We start from the raw sequence: 16805 nt of genomic DNA, 5'->3' as shown, positions 1-16805 counted from the left end.
TGGAGCACGGGCTCTAGGCGCCTGGGCTTCAGTAGTTGTGGCTCACGGGCTCTAGAGCGCAGGCTCAGTGGTTGTGGCGCACGGGGTTAGTTGCTCTGCGGCATGTGGGATCTTCCCGGACTGGGGCTCGAACCTGTGTCTCCTGCATTGGCAGGCGGTTTCTTAACCACTGCGCCACCAGGGAAGCCCTGGGGGCCATTTTAGAGGCTGCTTACCACACGATTACAATCCCATCCCTAGACACTGAGCTTTACAGCATCTTATTGGACCATCCTCGCAGCATCGTAAATGAAGTCTGTGCATTTGTTTCTTTCTAAATGAGGACACGGAGGCTAAGAGAGGTGCCATGACTTGCTTTCACACAGCTATGAAAGGTAGAACTGAAACCCAAATCTTCTGTTTTTTAAACCCTGGGGTCCACTATTGAAACTTTGTAAATCTGACCCACTCCCATTCCACCCAGAGGGGTGACTCCTTTCCTCCTCAGTTCCCCAAACACCCACACACACCCAGGCTGTGCACCCACCCAGGCTGCTTTGCAGGAAGGACCATTCTTGGTGTCCATGCCACCCTCCTCCCCATGCATTAATGCATCATCGGGGCGGGGTCTGTGCCTCCCTCACAGCTCACAGGGCTCTCTCTGTGCCCAGTGGGAGAGTCTCAGGAAATCTGTGTTGGATCCAGCTGTTAAATGAGGGTGGATTAGAGGAAGTCAGATCCCCCAGGAGTGTGTGCATCTGAGGCTCCTCTGTGATTCTGGAATGAAAGGCTGTTTTAGAGCAAGCCAGGGAGATGTGAGGAGGTGGGGTAAGGAGGGGCGGAGGAGGAAGCAGAGCCCACCTGAAATAACAGGAGGGCAGCTGCGCCTGTCCTGTGAGACCAGAAGGAGACGCAAGGGCTCTGTTGTGGGAGCTGCTGGATTCAGTGACTCTCGGAGGTGCTGGGTCCACCCGCCAAGCGAAACCCACGCCTGACTCCCACACTCTGCCCAGCGGCTCCCGGGCTCCAGTCTCCCTGCCCTCTGTCCCCCATTCCTTCTTGTCACTGCCAGACAGATCTGGTCACGTCATTCTCTGGCTCCTTGTTGCCCAAAGCATCAGTTCAAAGTCCTTTGATTCTGGGCACAGCCCACTTTTTTTTTTTTCTTTCACTTTTATTGAGATGTAATTGACATACAGCACTGTGTAACTTTCAGGTGTCCAGCATAATGATTTGACTTACATACGTCACGAAATGATTACAATAAGCTTAGTGAACATCCACCACCTCATATAGATGCAAAATTAAAGACAGAAAAAAATAGATTTTTTCCTTCGTGATGAAAACTCTTAGGATTTACTCTCTTAACGACCTCCGTATGTAACAGACAAGTGTTCATTATATTTCTCATGTATGTTATGGTCACAGCCCACCTTTATAGGCTCATCTCCAGACCCTCCTGTCACCCACTACTCTGTCCACGCAGCACTGGTCTGCATGCCCTGGGTTCCCCAAACATGCCAAGGGCTATCTGCATCTTTCTGATGCAGTTCCTCGTATGAAATGCCGCCCGCCCGAAGTCCTTTTACCACTTGGCAAATCCTACTCATTCACTGGTCCAGCTCAGATGTTGCCTCCTCCATGCAGCAGAATTCACGGCTTCCTCCTCCATCCCCCCGGCACTTTGTTAAAAGCTTTAATATAGAACTCATGACACTGTCTGGCTCATCCATGTTCTCCCCAACTGGCTGTGAGCTCCTTGGGGGCTGGCCGTGGCCCCAGCACTTAGCCCAGTGCCTGCAGCAGGGCAGGTGCTCAAAACACGAGTAGCAGCTCGAGAGTGAGCGCTGACGGGAATGGGTGGAGCAGAGACCCTGTCCCCTGCCCTGTGGTGACACTAAGTGGGAACAGGACCTGACATCTGAGTTTGGGGGGTGAGTGCTTTGATAATCGCATCTCTTTTTGTCAGATATTTTTTAGCTTGGGGGTGCAGGCAGGGACTTTAGAAGGAACATGGAGGTACGGGTGGAGCATATCACGTGCATGCATTTTCTGGGGGCAGTATCCATGGCCTTCATTGGGTTTTAAAATGGGCTACAGGGCTTCCCTGGTGGCGCAGTGGTTGGGGGTCCGCCTGCTGATGCAGAGGGCGCGGGTTCGTGCCCCGGTCCGGGAGGGTCTCACGTGCCGCGGAGCGGCTGGGCCCGTGGGCCGTGGCCGCTGGGCCTGCGCGCCCGGAGCCTGTGCTCCGTGGCGGGAGAGGCCGCAGCGGTGAGAGGCCCGCGTACCGCAAAAAAAAAAAAAAAAAAAAAAAAAAAAGGGCTACAACCTCTGCTTTTCGGAGTGATGGCTTTTATGTGGCTGAGAGATCAGATTCCTCTGGGTCTGATATTCAACCCAGCAAGCAGGGAATTCGTTTGAATTTGGTTGAGCTGCAAATAACAGTAAATCCCAAAAAACCATGATAGAAGTTCAGGTAGAGGCCTCTGGTCCACAGACCCTATCACCGGGATATTCACCTCGAATATTCCCGTTGTCCCAACCCACCTGTCCTACAGAATGAGTGATGTCACTGCCCTTGTACCCAAGCTCGGTTCCTCCCTGCCTGCGGCCCTGTGAGGAGTGGAGTTTACTCCCCACTATTCAAGAATCCCCCAGTCCCTGAACCCTGTCTGGGGGACTCTCTCCTCCCCCCAGTCTCCAAACACTTTCCTCCCACCCCTGTCTGAGGGTGGAGGGAATTCTGCACAGTCTCATTCCTGCGGTTGAGGGAAGAAATGCTGAAAACAGCCAGAGTTTCTCTTACCATTACTTCCTCGCAGAAACTGCTCCACAGGCTTTGGAGCAGAGTCTGCAGAGCACGCTTTGATGCAGAGAAAAGATTCAGATTAGCAGCGTCTGTTTGAAGAAGCATGCAAAACATAGAGGGTAGCTGATACACTATTTGACTGGAGGGGCCCCCAGAAGTCAATACAATTTCCTCTATTCGTTTGTTTAAGAAACCCTTTCTTTCATGGGCAGTATAAAAGCAACTTTAGGGTAGCCAGCGTCAAAACTGACAGAGATTCTGAATTAATGGAATTGTATTAATTCATTAATTTATTGTAGCCCGCCCCTTGGCTGACCCCAGAATGGCCTTGGACGGCCTGAACACTTGGGCCTTCTCCTTTACCAGAACTTTCCTTTCCTTTCAAAAGCAGGCTTGAGAAATGTGGCAGAGGCCTGTGCTGTACCTTGGTGCTGGGCAGCTGGGTGGGGAACGGGGAGGCCCCAGAACTGGCTGCAGAGGAGTGAGAAGGAGAAGCCAAGCGGTGGTGGTGGGGGGTGTCATCACCAGATCTGGCCCAGTTTGTCTTCTCCCTGCTCCTGATAAAGGATCCTTTACAGTGCTCTTCACTGTAGCTTTTTATCCATCCTGGGGCCCTCCCCCTCCCCTCCCCCTCCCCTCCCCCTCCCCTCCCCTCCTCTCCCCTCCCCTCCCCCTCCCCTCCCCTCCCCTCCCCTCCCCCTCCCCTCCCCTCCCCTCCCCTCCCCTCCCCCTCCCCTCCCCTCCCCCTCCCCTCCCCTCCCCCCTCCCCATCCCCCCCGCCCCGTTTTTCACTTTTTTTTTTTTTTCTTTTCTGTTTTTCCCTCTACTCTGCTCCCTGAGCCTTGCCGTTTCTCACCTCCTCTCCTCCCTCTGACCTTTTCTACGTTGCATCTGTGCCGAGGAGGTCTCTCCTCCCTCCCCTGCTGGGCTGAAAGCTCCTTGGGATACAGGACCCTCATTGTGTTTATCTCTGGGGTCCCCTGATGGGGCTCAATTCATGATTAGTAAAAGAATAACCAAATGAACAAAGGAAGATGTGAATGAGCAGACGAAAACTTTTTCCTGAGCCACCATCTTAGATTTTTTTATATCGTAACCACTGTTTTGGAGGGAAGTTTGTGGCTGGACCTGTCAGTCTGATTTCTTCTGACCAAACCAACCCTCTCCCTGCTGGTGTCTGGTGTGGAAACAGAACAGGACATGCCAACCTCGCTTTTGAGCCATGAACATCTCTTGCTTGCATGACAGGGCTTTCCATGTCTGGACCTTAGTGTTTTTTGAATCTTTGATGAATGGAAGCAGAGATAAAACAGAAACGTCTGAAACTGCCAGAAATGTGGCGCTGGGGTGGCCACTGTCTTGGTTCCAGCAGGGATCTGTTGGTCAGGCAGATGGACGTCATCGTCCTTGGGCAAGCCCCAGATGTTGGCGAGATAATCCAAAAACAAATAACACAGGCAGGGATATTAAGGGATCTGTTTATCAAGAAATAAAAGTATTGCCAAACCAGACACTTAAAAAAGTACAAGTTGGCAGTTGAAGTGAGCAACTATTTTTTTTAAAATAAATTTATTTATCTATTTATTTCTTTTTGGCTGCCTTGGGTCTTTGTTGCTGCATGCGGGCTTTCTTTTTAGTGGTAGCGAGCCGGGGCTACTCTTCGTTGCAGCGCGCAGGCTTCTCATTGTGGTGGCTTCTCTTGTTGCAGAGCACGGGCTCTAGGCGAGCAGGCTTCAGTAGTTGTGGCACATGGGCTCAGTAGTTGTGGCACTCAGGCTCTAGAGCACAGGCTCAGTAGTTGTGGCACACGGGCTTAGTTGCTCCACGGCATGTGGGAATCTTCCCGGCCCAGGGCTTGAACCCATGTCCCCTGCATTGGCAGGCAGATTCTTAACCACTGCACCACCAGGGGAGCCCGTGAGCAGCTATTTTTAATCAGAGATATGTTTCGGCCCGCCCACCCTCCTCCCACTTCCTACCACACACATCTCCTCCACCCTTGCTGGTAGGGCTGTGTTGCTTTTTGGAGGATATCTGATCATCTCTGGCCGTACCCTCACTTGAGGCACGTCCCCACCTCTGCTCCCCAGTAGGCTGGTGGGGAGACTCATTCCGAGATTCTGGTGTGGGGTTTGCTGGGAGCCCCGCCTTCCCCAGCTGCTGTTCGTGTGTCTCTATCCGTGAATTCGACTCCCTTGACAAGTCCGTGTCTCTATCATGCCCCAACCCTGACCCCCTTTGTCCTCCTATTTCACCTGCCTTCTGACCAAGGGCAGGCTCTCTCCTGTATCCTTGCAGGTGGAGAAATCCTGAAAGCCAATTCTCCTCCTCCTTTGAACTCTAACTTCGGGAGGGTCTGACTTTTTGTGGCCCATTGGCGGCTGCCCTTTTGAGAAAGGCCATAATCTGAGGTGGGCTGAGGAAGAAGGGCATTCTTCTTTTGTGCTGCGGGCTGAAGTTATAATAAGTTGCTGGGGTTTTCCTGACTATTTGTAAGCCATTCATTCATTCACAGTCGTCTCTTGAGGCCCTGTTCTGTGCAGGGCCTGGTGCGAGGGGCTGGGGGACAGAGACATATAACTTGTAGGCTCTGCTCTTGGGGAGCTCATAGCCTTGGGGGAGGTGGCCAGCAAAGTAAATGTTTGTGAAACAGGTGACACTGGACAGTGCACAGGAGGCTGTGGAGGGGCCACTAACTGCACCCAAGGGTGGGGGATGTCTTCAAGTGGGGCCTGTCATTTGAACTCAGCCTGGAAAGACGAGGCAGATTAAGAAAGAAATGTTTACGCAGAGTCCAGACCCCATGGCCTCAGGCACCTCGGAAGACCTGAAATTTCACCTTTATTTTGTATCCTATTCCATTTCAGTGTTAAAAGGGGTAATTCTTTAGGAGAGATGGCTTCTGGGGGTAGTGGGTGGGATGGAGCTGGGAAAGGCTGCCTGGAACTTCCCCATCCTCCACCCAATGTCTCACATCCTGCAGGCTCACCCAAAGCCCAGTCCACCTTCGCAGAGCAGTTGGTGTCACACAGGGAGGGCCCTGCAGCACATGTGGGCCTTTGGTGAATTGAAAATTGGTGCCTCTTCTGGGCAGCTGAATTACGGAAAAGTGACCTTCCTCACCCCAGTCTCCTTCAGACCCACCCCTGCTTGGCAAAGGACCTTTCTTGTATTAGAAAAAATCTGTGTGTGTGTATGTGTGTGTGTGTGTGTGTGTGTGCGTGTGTGAGCGCGCGCACACGCGCACACCTGTGAGTGGGTAGTGCTTGCATTTCAAGCTTCTGAGGTGGACTGCAGATTCCTGTTTAGTTCCGGGGTAGTGCTGCGGCCACCAGCGCCGGAGCCGTTTCCTTTTCATCGCACAGAACGTTTCAAGGGTATTTTGTGGTCGCGGATGCTTCAGGGGCTGAGGTGTCTCCAGGCTCTGCGGCAGGACAGTGGGGTGTGGTGCGAAGAGAGCACGCTTTGGGTCAGACCACCTGGGGTTCAATCCTGGGTTAAGTAGGAGGGAACGGTTCCAAAATTGAGGATAAATAAATTACAGAAACGTAGCTGAGATGTTCTTTTGAGCAGTGGATGCTCCCCTCGATCCTTCATTCAGGATGGGGCACCCAGCGGTTGCACAGGACACCCTCCTTTTCATGGATGCCCCCACCGAGTGTTGCTACCACCTCGGGAAACTTTCCTTCAAATCACCTTCAGCTGAGTGAGAAAAGGAGTGCACTGGGGATACTGAAGTAGCCCAAAGAACCAAAGGAAGAGCCAACAACTGGGAAGATAGGACCAGGGCAGGTGTGGGGACTCCAGAGCCTGGAATGCCACCAGTTTCTCTCCACGAGGTGGCTTCATCCTCTAGCTTTCCCCTTGAGACTGGAACCATGGCCATTCATGGACGCCGAGCTTGCATCTTCTTAGCAGTATTACTGGAGAGCAAAGGGCCTTCTGGTTATAGTTTAAAAGTCCCAGGGAAGGTCTCTGATTGGTCTGACTTCATCAGATGCCCAGCCCTGGACCAATCACTGTGTGGCCAGGGAGGCAGGGTCATGAAAGAAGATGCACCTCACAGACAAAAAACCGAGGCCCTAAGGTTATCCTGCTTGTCAGGAGCAGAACTTGACTCAGAACTCAGGGCTCTTGACTCTGAGGTCCTGTAGGAAGTTTCTGCAGGGAGCGAGGCAGGACATAAGCCTGGCTCCAGGCCCTGAAACTTGCTGTCCCCTGCATCAAGGAGGGGAGAGTTTCTCCAAGGTCAGCCTGTCCATCTGCAGACATTTGCAGAGTGCTCACTGTGGGTCAGGTTCGGGACCAGGTGACCATAGTCGAATGGTCCCCACCCTCCAAATCAACCCTAATGACCACACAATGTAAGTGCAGTGAGAGGAGGGCACAGGACAGAGGGGGTGATAAGAGGCAGCTGGTCTAGAGTGGGTGCTCAGAGGAAGTGGCCCTGAGCTGGATCTGGAAGGGTGAGCTGGAGAAGAAGAGAAAGGGTGGAAGAGCATTATGGATCAAGGGAACAGCAGCTGTAAAGTCACAGAGGCGTGGGAAAGTGTGGACCCCCTGTGTCCTGACCCCAGGAACAGCCCGGCCTCTGCGTTATTAATCTGCTTATAACACAAAGCTCTCCCCTCAAGGCCAACTCCTGTTCTCCTGTCTCCCCACAGTTTCAACACCATTATCCCAGGATGATGGGTCTACTTCCTGCCCTCAGTGGCTGCATACTAACTCCCGGTTCCACTCACTACAATCTCTTACCCACCTGTCAGGCTCCAGGTCCAGGCCCCGAAGCCCTCTGGCCATGAGCTGCTCCTGATGACAGGCTCTGCCTATGTTTCAGAATCTCGGCGAAGGACCATCTTCGAATACCACCGTGTGGAGCTGGACCCCAGCAAGGTCACCAGCACATCTGCTGTGGAGTTCACCCCATTACCAAGTAATTAGGGGTTGTTCCCACTGATGAGGGGGGAGGCATTCCACCATCTTGGAAAGAGCTTTGGAGTCAGACTGAGTTCCATCCCAGGCCCACCACTGTCCCCTGTCTGGGTACCACCACCTAACCTCTCTGGGCGTCCATTTCTCATTTGTAACATGGGCCTAACACCACCTCCCTCCCAGGGCTACAGTAAGGGTTAGAACTACAGTAGGCAGAGCTGAGGATGTAAATGAAAGCTCAGACATTAACTGGCACATCCCAGGCCCAGGGCACGGCTTGTGCTTGATACATGACAGCTATTGTTATTAACACATAATTGAAACCCAGGAAAGAGGTACCTCTGAGAACTTAGACTGAGCTCCCAGAAAAGATAATCCAGGAACTGAATGGGTCCATAAGTTTATCATTGTATTTTCCTTAGAGGAGGCATGTTGCTGGCATCCACAGGCAGGAGGCAGTAGAGGGATTTAGCCAGTAGCCCTCCAAGATCCAGGGGGCCTGGTCCTGTCCCTCTTCTGTACCCCACTCACCTGCCGTTGAAGGCACACCATGGCTGGGGCCCCAGCCGCTGCTGCGGACCCCGCGGGATCGGGGTGGGATGTTCTTCAGGATGTGGTCAGGGCGTCTGGGGAGAGTGAGGGAAGGACAGCGCTCTCGTTCTAGTTTTAAAGAAAGTTTTCATCTCTTCTCCTGTTTCATGGTACCTCCCAGCTTCCCTCTGAAGCCGCGGCCTTCTCCCTGCCTTCTGGGGCATTTCTTGCCTCTCTTTCCCCCTCTTCCTCTTCCCTGGAGGTTCTGGGAGCAGGGGTTGAAGAAAGAAGAGGAGGAGGAAGGGTCTTCTAGAATGCCAGGCCACGTCCCAGCAGGTGTCCTTGCCTGGAAAAGAGGCCGGTCCCTGACCCCTAGTCACAGGACAAGGACACCTGCGGTTCCAGCCCCGCCCCCACCCTAGTGGCCCTCCCCCTAGGCAGGGCTTCCTCGAGGACTGGTGAGAGCAAACCCAGGAATGAATACACTGCATTTGGGAACAAGGACATCCAAGGGCAGGGCTAACTGCTGGGGCGGAAGACGTGAACCGTCCTGGGAACGCGTTTCTGGGACACTGTCTGTACATTGAAGCCACTTCCCACCCCTCCAGTGAATTCTGTGAACACTTAATAACACACAGGACATCTGAAATGCAGATGAGAAATAAAGGTCAGTGGGTTTTATGAATATCCCACGAGGCTCCCAGGGTTTTTTCTGTTTGACTGGAGCCATTTAAGGGGTCTCCAGAGTCCTTGGGAATGATCATGGGCTCCCATGTAGGGGAAGGGACAGTGCTACCAGGGCTGTGATTTGAACCCCTGGGAGGCAGGTTTGCTTTGTCCTCAGAAAACTCTGCACCCCACAGCCCCAGGCTTTCTCCCTTACCTTTGGGTAGGGGAGGACTTTTAGCCAAAATTCTTCCAGAGGTGTGGCTGGACTGTTTTCAAGCCATAGCACTCCATGGCTGGTCCCTCTTCTAGAAGAGACTCGTGAAAAGGTGGCCTGGGGTGAAGGTGGGAGCTGGGGAGGGGGAGTCCCACAGCGGGACCTCGAGACTAGGAGCTCAGGCTCTCGGCTCAGACAGACCTTCGTTCAAACCCAGACCTGCCACTCTTAGCTCTGTGACTCTCCAAGCCTCAGTTTCCTCCTCTGTAAAATGGGGATAACAAAAGCAACTATTCATCGATTCCATAAACTTTTGTTAACTGCCTACCACGTGCTGGGCGCTGTTCTAGACCCTGTGGACGCGCCAGAGCTCTCTTGTTCTTGGGCCAAGTCGGTCCCTGCTTATTCTCTGCCGGTAGCTTTTCCTCCACCCTTCCAAAGCCTGCAGAGCCCCGGTAGACAAAAGGACACAGTGCCATCTACAGCTCGTCCCTCCCACAAGGTGACTGAAGGTGACCACGCTGTGCCCTCAGCAGCTTTTCTCCCACTCACCGAGGGCTGGTTACCACCTGCCACCTTGTTGGGGGTCCACAGAACACAAACGGATTCCCTCATTAAGGGACTGTGGCCCAGGCCCATGAAAACTCACAGAGAGAAGAAATGTATGTGATGTCTCATGAGTGAGTGGTCATGTTCTGTAGTTAGTAGTCACTTCTGGCTGCTACCAACATGTTCTGTTCAGCTGCTCGTCAGATGAGCCCTTACGTTGCACACAGTTATTCCGGGTCAGTGCCTGTCTGTCCTTATAATAAAATGCATGGGCTTTGTGGCAGCTGCTCGCCACTCTGAGGTCATTCTGGTTCACTTAAGTGGGCAGCATTTAAGCAAGTGAACAACTCTTAAAATCCAGCCCCCATACCTCCTGCTGCCCGGGCCCTCTCTGCCGGGGGTCCACGCACCCTCCAGCAGCTGCTCCCACTAGCTTGCCTGCTCTCCACCCTTGCCCTGCCCGGCTAGGCCCCAGCTGCCCCTCCTCCCCATTCCTACCACCTTCCAGCTCTCCACTCTGCTGAGCCGGCCAGCGTGCTGACAGCTGTTGGGAGCATCCCTGGGATGTGTTCCTCCCGGGCCTCTGCACACAGAGGTCCCTCTGCTTGGACTTCTCTCCCGGGAGAGCTGCCAGGCTGGCTTCCTCGCTCTCTCAGTCTCCTCAGAGGCCTTCCCCAACCTCCCTGAGTAAAACACATCCCCCACCGTCATTCCACCTCCCTGTCCTGATCCGCTTTTCTCCCAGCCCTTCTCACCACTGGCAACCCTAGGGTGGATCTGTTTGTCTGTGTATTCGTTGGCTGTCTCCTCCACTGGACTGCAGGTTCCATGTGGGCAGTGCTTCTGTCTTTTCCTGTTCACGCTGCATCTCCAGCATTGGGACAGTGCCGGGCCTGGGGTAGACGCTCAATAAATATTTGTTGAAAGAATACATGAGTGAATGAGCACCTGATAGGTATACTGAGGGGAATGAAGGACCAGAGTCGATAACAAATAGCATATTCACTGGCTCACCGTGTGGCCAGCTCTGTTATAAACCCTCTCACAGCTGGCCTCCCACACAGACAGCATCCCGATCCTTCTTTTACAAGTGAGGTACCAAGGCACCAACAGGTCAGGTAACTCTCCAGGGAAGATTTAAGCTTGGATGAGCAGAGGTCAGCATACCCCCTGGGAATAGCTCACTTCCAAGAGGAGAGGGAGAGGAAAGGAATGGAATTCCGTATGCCTGGCCTGGTTTACTCTCAATAACTCAGCCCCCAGACTTCCCTGGGAGGAGCCGGAGAGGCCAGGAGCGGGCCTCTGACGGCAGTCCAGCCACACAAACAGTCCCTAGGAGCAGGGAGTGCTAGCTGGTCAAACCAGGACATCTTAAATCCTTTCCAGGGATTGTAGGCAACACAACTGTAAACACTAAATTTGCCGAGAGACTCGATCTTAATTGTTCCCAGCACTGGAAGAAATGATACTGATGTGAAGTGATGGTGGCGTTAGCAAATGCTACAGTGGCCATCATACAGCGATGTAAATGGATCAAATCCGTATGTTGTACACCTTAAACTTACATGACGTTATATGTCCAATATATGTCGATTTAAAAAAATCCTTTGCAACCCCATAATTGTAGGCAATAGGCCAGAAGTATAACTTTCCAGACTAGGTGCGATCCCTTTGTATGTGCGTGTGGCGCCCTGCAATTTTCCTATGTAAACCTCATCACGATGATAATTATGTAGTTATTTTTGTTTGATGATCTGCTTAGGGTCTGTCTTTCCATATGACTGGAAGGCCCAAGAAAGTACCAGGTCTTACTGCTGAATCACCAGCACCAGCTCAGGGCCTGACCCTCTGGTGACAAAAGGAAGGAAGGATGGAGGGAAGAAAGGAAGGAAGGAAGGAGGGAAGGAAGGAAGGAAGGGAGGGAGGGAGGGAGGGAGGGAGGAAGGAAGGGAGGGAGGGAGGAAGGAAGGGTGGGAGGGAGGGAGGGAGGAAAGAAGGGTGGGAGGGAGAATTAGAGAATCAAGGCTGGACTCAGGTGAGGGTGGCATTAAAAACTTCTAGGGTCCCTGCTAGTCAGAACCTCCAGAGTTGTGTAAGGACCCAGCATTCAGGAAAGTTGCACCTTTTGGAGGCCTGTGGAGGGGCTGGTACTGAGGGGCCGCTGCCTTCTCTCTTGCAGCCTGCCTGCAGCATCGGAGCTGCGACACCTGCATGTCCTCAGACCTGATCTTCAACTGCAGCTGGTGCCATGTCCTCCAGAGGTTTGTACCAGGCTCACCCTCTTATTCCCGCAGGCAGACTGTGCAGGGGGGCAGCTGGTGGCACGGCCCCACTCCCTGCCTCGGGCCTCATTACCAACATGAGGGTATCTCTGGCCAGCGCTACTGTGACACTTAGGACAAGAATATCATGAAAGTGAGTGTCTCCCTGAGGCTTGTGACCCATCAAGGTGACTATATGTCACCCTGTGGTGACACTAGACTTCTGGAAGACCATTCCAGCTACTGCAGCTCCCTCCTCGCACCTGGGAGGGTTGGTTCATCCTCTGGCAGGCCTTCTCAAAGAGTGGTCCACAGCTGTGAGCATCCCAGAATCACCTAGGGCTTGCGCTAAACATGCAGATTCTCGGGGCCCACCCCTGGCCCCCTGCATCAGGTCTCTGGGAGAGAAGCCCAAGAACCTGCATTTTAACACGGTACCTCATCTGCAAACAAGCGTGAGATCCGCCGGCTCAGGGACGGGATGAGCTTAAGACCCATCGCCATTGGAGGAGAGCCCCATGACCCCAAATCGGCACCTCGAGATCTTTCTCAGGCTGCAGAAGGGTTGCCTGAAAACCATGGGTGTGGAAATTGCAGGCGTCTGTGGAAAGCTGGAGCAAGTGACAAAGCTGTGTTTGCTTGGTTTTGGAAGCAGGGAAAATTCTGGATGAGATCCAGGCTCAGGCATAAAGTTCTTAAATCCAAGTCATCTTCCTCTCCTTGTTCTGAAATCATTCCCTCACGGATTAGACTCAGAATCTGAGCCCTGTTCTCCCGTCCAAGAGAAATAAATGGCGGGGGGGAAAAAAAGAATTTCTTTGGGGACTAGGGCTCCCATGAGAGTGGGAAAAGCTATGAACCACAAGAGCCTTTAAGGCAATCTTGAAAAATTGCAAATTATAGAGGCTCTGAGTTCTTTGCAGCTGTCCTGAATCTGTCAGTGTTTCCTTTGCTCCTTTCCAGTATCCTGGTGCAGAAATAGAAGCCACTGCCTTTATAGGCCGCCGGCCTAGCACACGAGACACAGCTCTGGGCCGGGAGGAGAAAGGGGTGCTCATCTGGCCTCCCAGGTGTTCTTCCCAACAGCTGTGCTCTTATTCACTCTCTTGGGGCCTCAGTTTGTTTTCCCTGTAAAATGGGCTGGGGTTATGTGATTCGGGGAGATGTGGGTGAGGAACATGCCTGTTATTTTAACTCCTCAAATACCAGATAGTATTTTTGCAAAGTGTTCAGGGCCCTTCACATGAAAGGCACAGAGCCTCAGAGAGAGTACACAGGGCACACCCCAGGTTGGTTCTTCCTGGCGTGGAGCTTTGCAGTGTGGTCCATCTTGTGCACTTTCAAGTTTGAGAGTCACTGTCTGAGCACAGGGAGATCATCCAGATGACTGCAGAGGAGGCTGGAACGCCGGGGCTGGCTGCCACCGCATGACTCAGTGTCCACCAGCAGCTGAGCCATGAGAACTGCAAAATGGCTCACATGAAAGCAAAACCCTGGCTTGATACACCCCCACTTAATGCATACGCCCAAACCCAGAAAACTATGACAGTTTAATGAGGGTTGGTCAGGGGGAGGGCAGGGCCTTGGGTGTGGATACTGCCTTTGCTGGGTTATGTCAACTACGGGACAAAGACGCTCTATCAGGGATCCTGTCCCCGGATGTCCGTGAGCCTGGGCTCACCGAGCACGGGCCCCTTCTTGACAGATCTCTGGAGCCTCAGCTTCAACTGAGAGCTGACTCCAGGTTCCTAAAAAGCCAGAGGTCAGAGCTGGTGCAGGGGGCCGGCCGCCATGGTCTCTCCCACCAACAGCTGCTTGAAACCACCACATGGCTTCTCGGCTTCCCCTCCACCTACTCTGCCCTCTGCAGCCTCCCAGAGCGTCCCCTCCCCGTGCTGGGGCCAGATCTGATTCAGATTATTTCACTTATCATGCAGGTATTTTCCTTTCATCCCTCTTGCCCCCCGGTGACCCACTCTGAAGTCTATGGGTGACTTTGACTCCAGGATTTGGCTCTGAAAATGAGGGTCACACGTAACCCTTGTCTTACAGTGTTGTCACGAGGGTCCCATGAGATAGTGCCGGAGCAGCATGGGACTGGGGCAGCACCTGGCATTCAGGAGGCACTCGAACGGTGGCCCTTTCTCATGCCCTTCTCCTCTGCATCTGGGTTCGTTGGCCCCGAGCTTGGAAAGGAGTGCTCTTAGACATTTATCAAAGGCTCAGTCCTTGAAAGAACCAGTTAGTTTGGCCTAAAAGAAACTTTAGTCCCCAGCCCCCAACAATGCCCTTAATCTTCCATCCCTCAAGGGAGGGGGCACGGAGGACCTGACAGACGGGGTGTGGATGGCTCAGCTCAGCTGCCGCTGCTGCAGGAGGAGCAGCTCAGAGGCATCTTCAGAAGGAAAGGCTGACAGCGCCTGGAAGCCTCAGCCTCACCAGGTGTCGGATCGATGGGCAGGCAGTTGCCGGGGCAGAGTTAACCAGCTACGAATCCTTTCGCAGCGCTGGTGGCTCGGGATATTATCTTCCCATGCGGCGGTTCCTGAGCTTAAGTAGGGCTTGGTGGAGTCTCCTGGCACCAAAGAGTGAAGAGCGGAACTGATGCCATGGAGGACATTCTCTGGTTCATCCTCGCACCACACCCCTTCCCTAGGGAAGCACTTGACAACTTCCAGCCCAGCTGAGCTCTCATTGTCCTCCAGGAACCCTTGTCAACCAGTGTTTACTCTCTCCCAGACTCTGGCAGGACCCTGACTTCTGCCCTTCAATGATCACACAGGGGGTGTTGGCCAGATTGGCTGACGGCCACCCTCAGCCCTGCCCCTCCTTGACAAGTTTAGGCTCCTCCACGAAGAAGTGGGGCCTGGGGAATGAGTAAGACTTTCCCCAGATGAGAACATGTGTGTGAATTCCCTGGATTCTCAGCAATTTCGTGGTCGCCCAGAGTCAGGAGGGCCTTAAAGGTCATTAGAGGTCATGCAATCTGTCAGCTCCCTACACACACCACATCTGGGCAGATGTGGCCTTGGTCCTGGGGAGCTTGGTCAGGAGGAGGGAGAAGATGCCACGAATAGCTTCCCCTCCTTTGGGGAAAGGAGTAGAGGGACAGGAGGGTCTGACTCTCGCTCCCACGGCACCTGCCCAGTGGTCTTAGGGAGGTTCGCCCCCTCCTTGCTATCATTGGAGAGCTGTTACCGCATAGGGGGAGGTGAAGGGGAGGGCTTCTCTGTCAATCCCATCACACCTCTGGCCTTTTGGTTTCCCCTGCAGATGCTCCAGTGGCTTTGACCGCTACCGCCAGGAGTGGCTGTCCTATGGCTGTGCCCAGGAGGTGAGAGGCTTAAGTGAGCCAGGTGTGGGGAGGAGCAGGGCTACTAGCTTGGGTAGCTCTTCTCAAGGCATCTCTGGCTCTTGGTGAAATTCTCCCCTCCACCTGGGGCTTGTCTCCCTGTCTGCTCTGAGCCAATTAGACCCACATGGGAGGTTTCCGAGGGCTCGATGGGTCCCTGAGACAAGCACTTCTGGTGACTTGGCCCGGAGCCTCTCCAGGGGCTCTTTTGGTCCTTACAGAGGGTACGTTGGGCGTGGCCTTGGCCACAGCGGGATCCTCCGGGAGGCTGTGCACCTGGTGATGTTCAAAAAGCGACTACCCGGCTCCAGCCCTCTGGCATTTGAGGAAGGCAGTGGTTCTGGGAACGAGGAGGGTTGTTCCTGGCACCTCCCGTTTAGAATCCCATGCAGGTTCCTTCTCACTGCTGGAATTTTCCATGAATGCTCAACACTTTGGGTGGGGAGCCTCCACTTCTCACACCTTATACTGACACAGACCCTTTCATCCACGCATCCTTTCCCCCTCCCTTCCTCCCTCCATTGCAGTGCAAGCACAGCGCACGCACCCAGCACTTCACCGCGTGCTGCCCTGCACTTGCCCTGATTTAATCCTAACACGGTCCCCGGGAGCTGGGGGCCAGTGCCCCCACTTACCGGAGCGGGAAACTGAGGCTCAGAGAGGTTTAGTGATTTGGCCTGCAGCTCGCAGCCGGCGAGATGGTGAAGGTGCCAGGCCCAGCATTTAAATGTGAACCCCCAGGATTACTGCTCTGTGCTCACCACCATCTGTTTTATCAGTAAGGCTGGGTGAGCCGTTTCTGGCCTTAGAAAAAAAACAAACTTTGTCCATCCAGAAGCCTACTGCTGACGCTGGCTGTTGGTGAACGTACAGATTCGTTTTATTTAAGATTGGCATCTCAGCTCCTTCTTTCAGGAGGGCTTCGAGGCAGCTGACAGATAAATTGCCCTGTAAGATAAGACGCTTTCAGGATAAAGTGGAAAGCTTAAATGTACTCAGAGCCCAGCTTTGGTTAGATTACCGTGCTTGGGCCATGCACTGGAATCTTAAATCTTCTGGCCGCTGAGGGATGCGAGCGCCCCACCATCCTCCTGTGTGCAGCATGGCCGCCGGCCAGGCCTCTGTCCAGGGCAGCACAGGATCTCTCTTGCAGGCAGAGGGCAGGACGTGTGAGGACTTCCAGGACGAGGACTCCTTCTCATCCTCGCCCGACAGCTCCTTCAGCCCCTTTGACGGAGACCTCACCACCACCTCCTCTTCCGTCTTCCTCGACAGCCTCACCACGGAAGGTAAGAGTGGGGCGGAGCCACCGCCCTGGAGCCTCACTGTCCCTGATGGGGATTATCTCAGGGAAGAGGGCTGCTCCATCCTTTCACACCTGAGGCTCCAAGCGTGGGGACACTTGCTGGTGAGAGGCAGAAGCCAGGTTTAGAGCGAGTAGACTCCACGCCCATATCAAGGCTGTGGGACGGAATTCACTGTGGCGAGGGGAAAAACTACTGTCCCAGC

At 53.6% G+C, this 16805-nt stretch overlaps 1 protein-coding gene across 2 annotated transcripts in view; it reads left to right on the top strand.

The window, feature by feature from the left end:
* PLXDC1 (plexin domain containing 1) overlaps positions 1-16805 on the top strand; it is a 65525-nt gene that overhangs the window by 34970 nt on the left and 13750 nt on the right. For both annotated transcript variants that reach the window (XM_019924983.3, XM_073798331.1), the window contains exons 8-11: positions 7626-7721; positions 11863-11944; positions 15218-15278; positions 16450-16585. In XM_019924983.3, coding sequence (XP_019780542.2) covers positions 7626-7721; positions 11863-11944; positions 15218-15278; positions 16450-16585 — 375 coding nt within the window. The remainder of the gene's footprint in view (positions 1-7625; positions 7722-11862; positions 11945-15217; positions 15279-16449; positions 16586-16805) is intronic.

The sequence above is a fragment of the Tursiops truncatus genome, chromosome 20 (genome assembly GCF_011762595.2).
Source record: "Tursiops truncatus isolate mTurTru1 chromosome 20, mTurTru1.mat.Y, whole genome shotgun sequence".
NCBI lineage: Eukaryota > Metazoa > Chordata > Mammalia > Artiodactyla > Delphinidae > Tursiops > Tursiops truncatus.
This window is presented reverse-complemented; position numbering and strand designations above follow the sequence as displayed.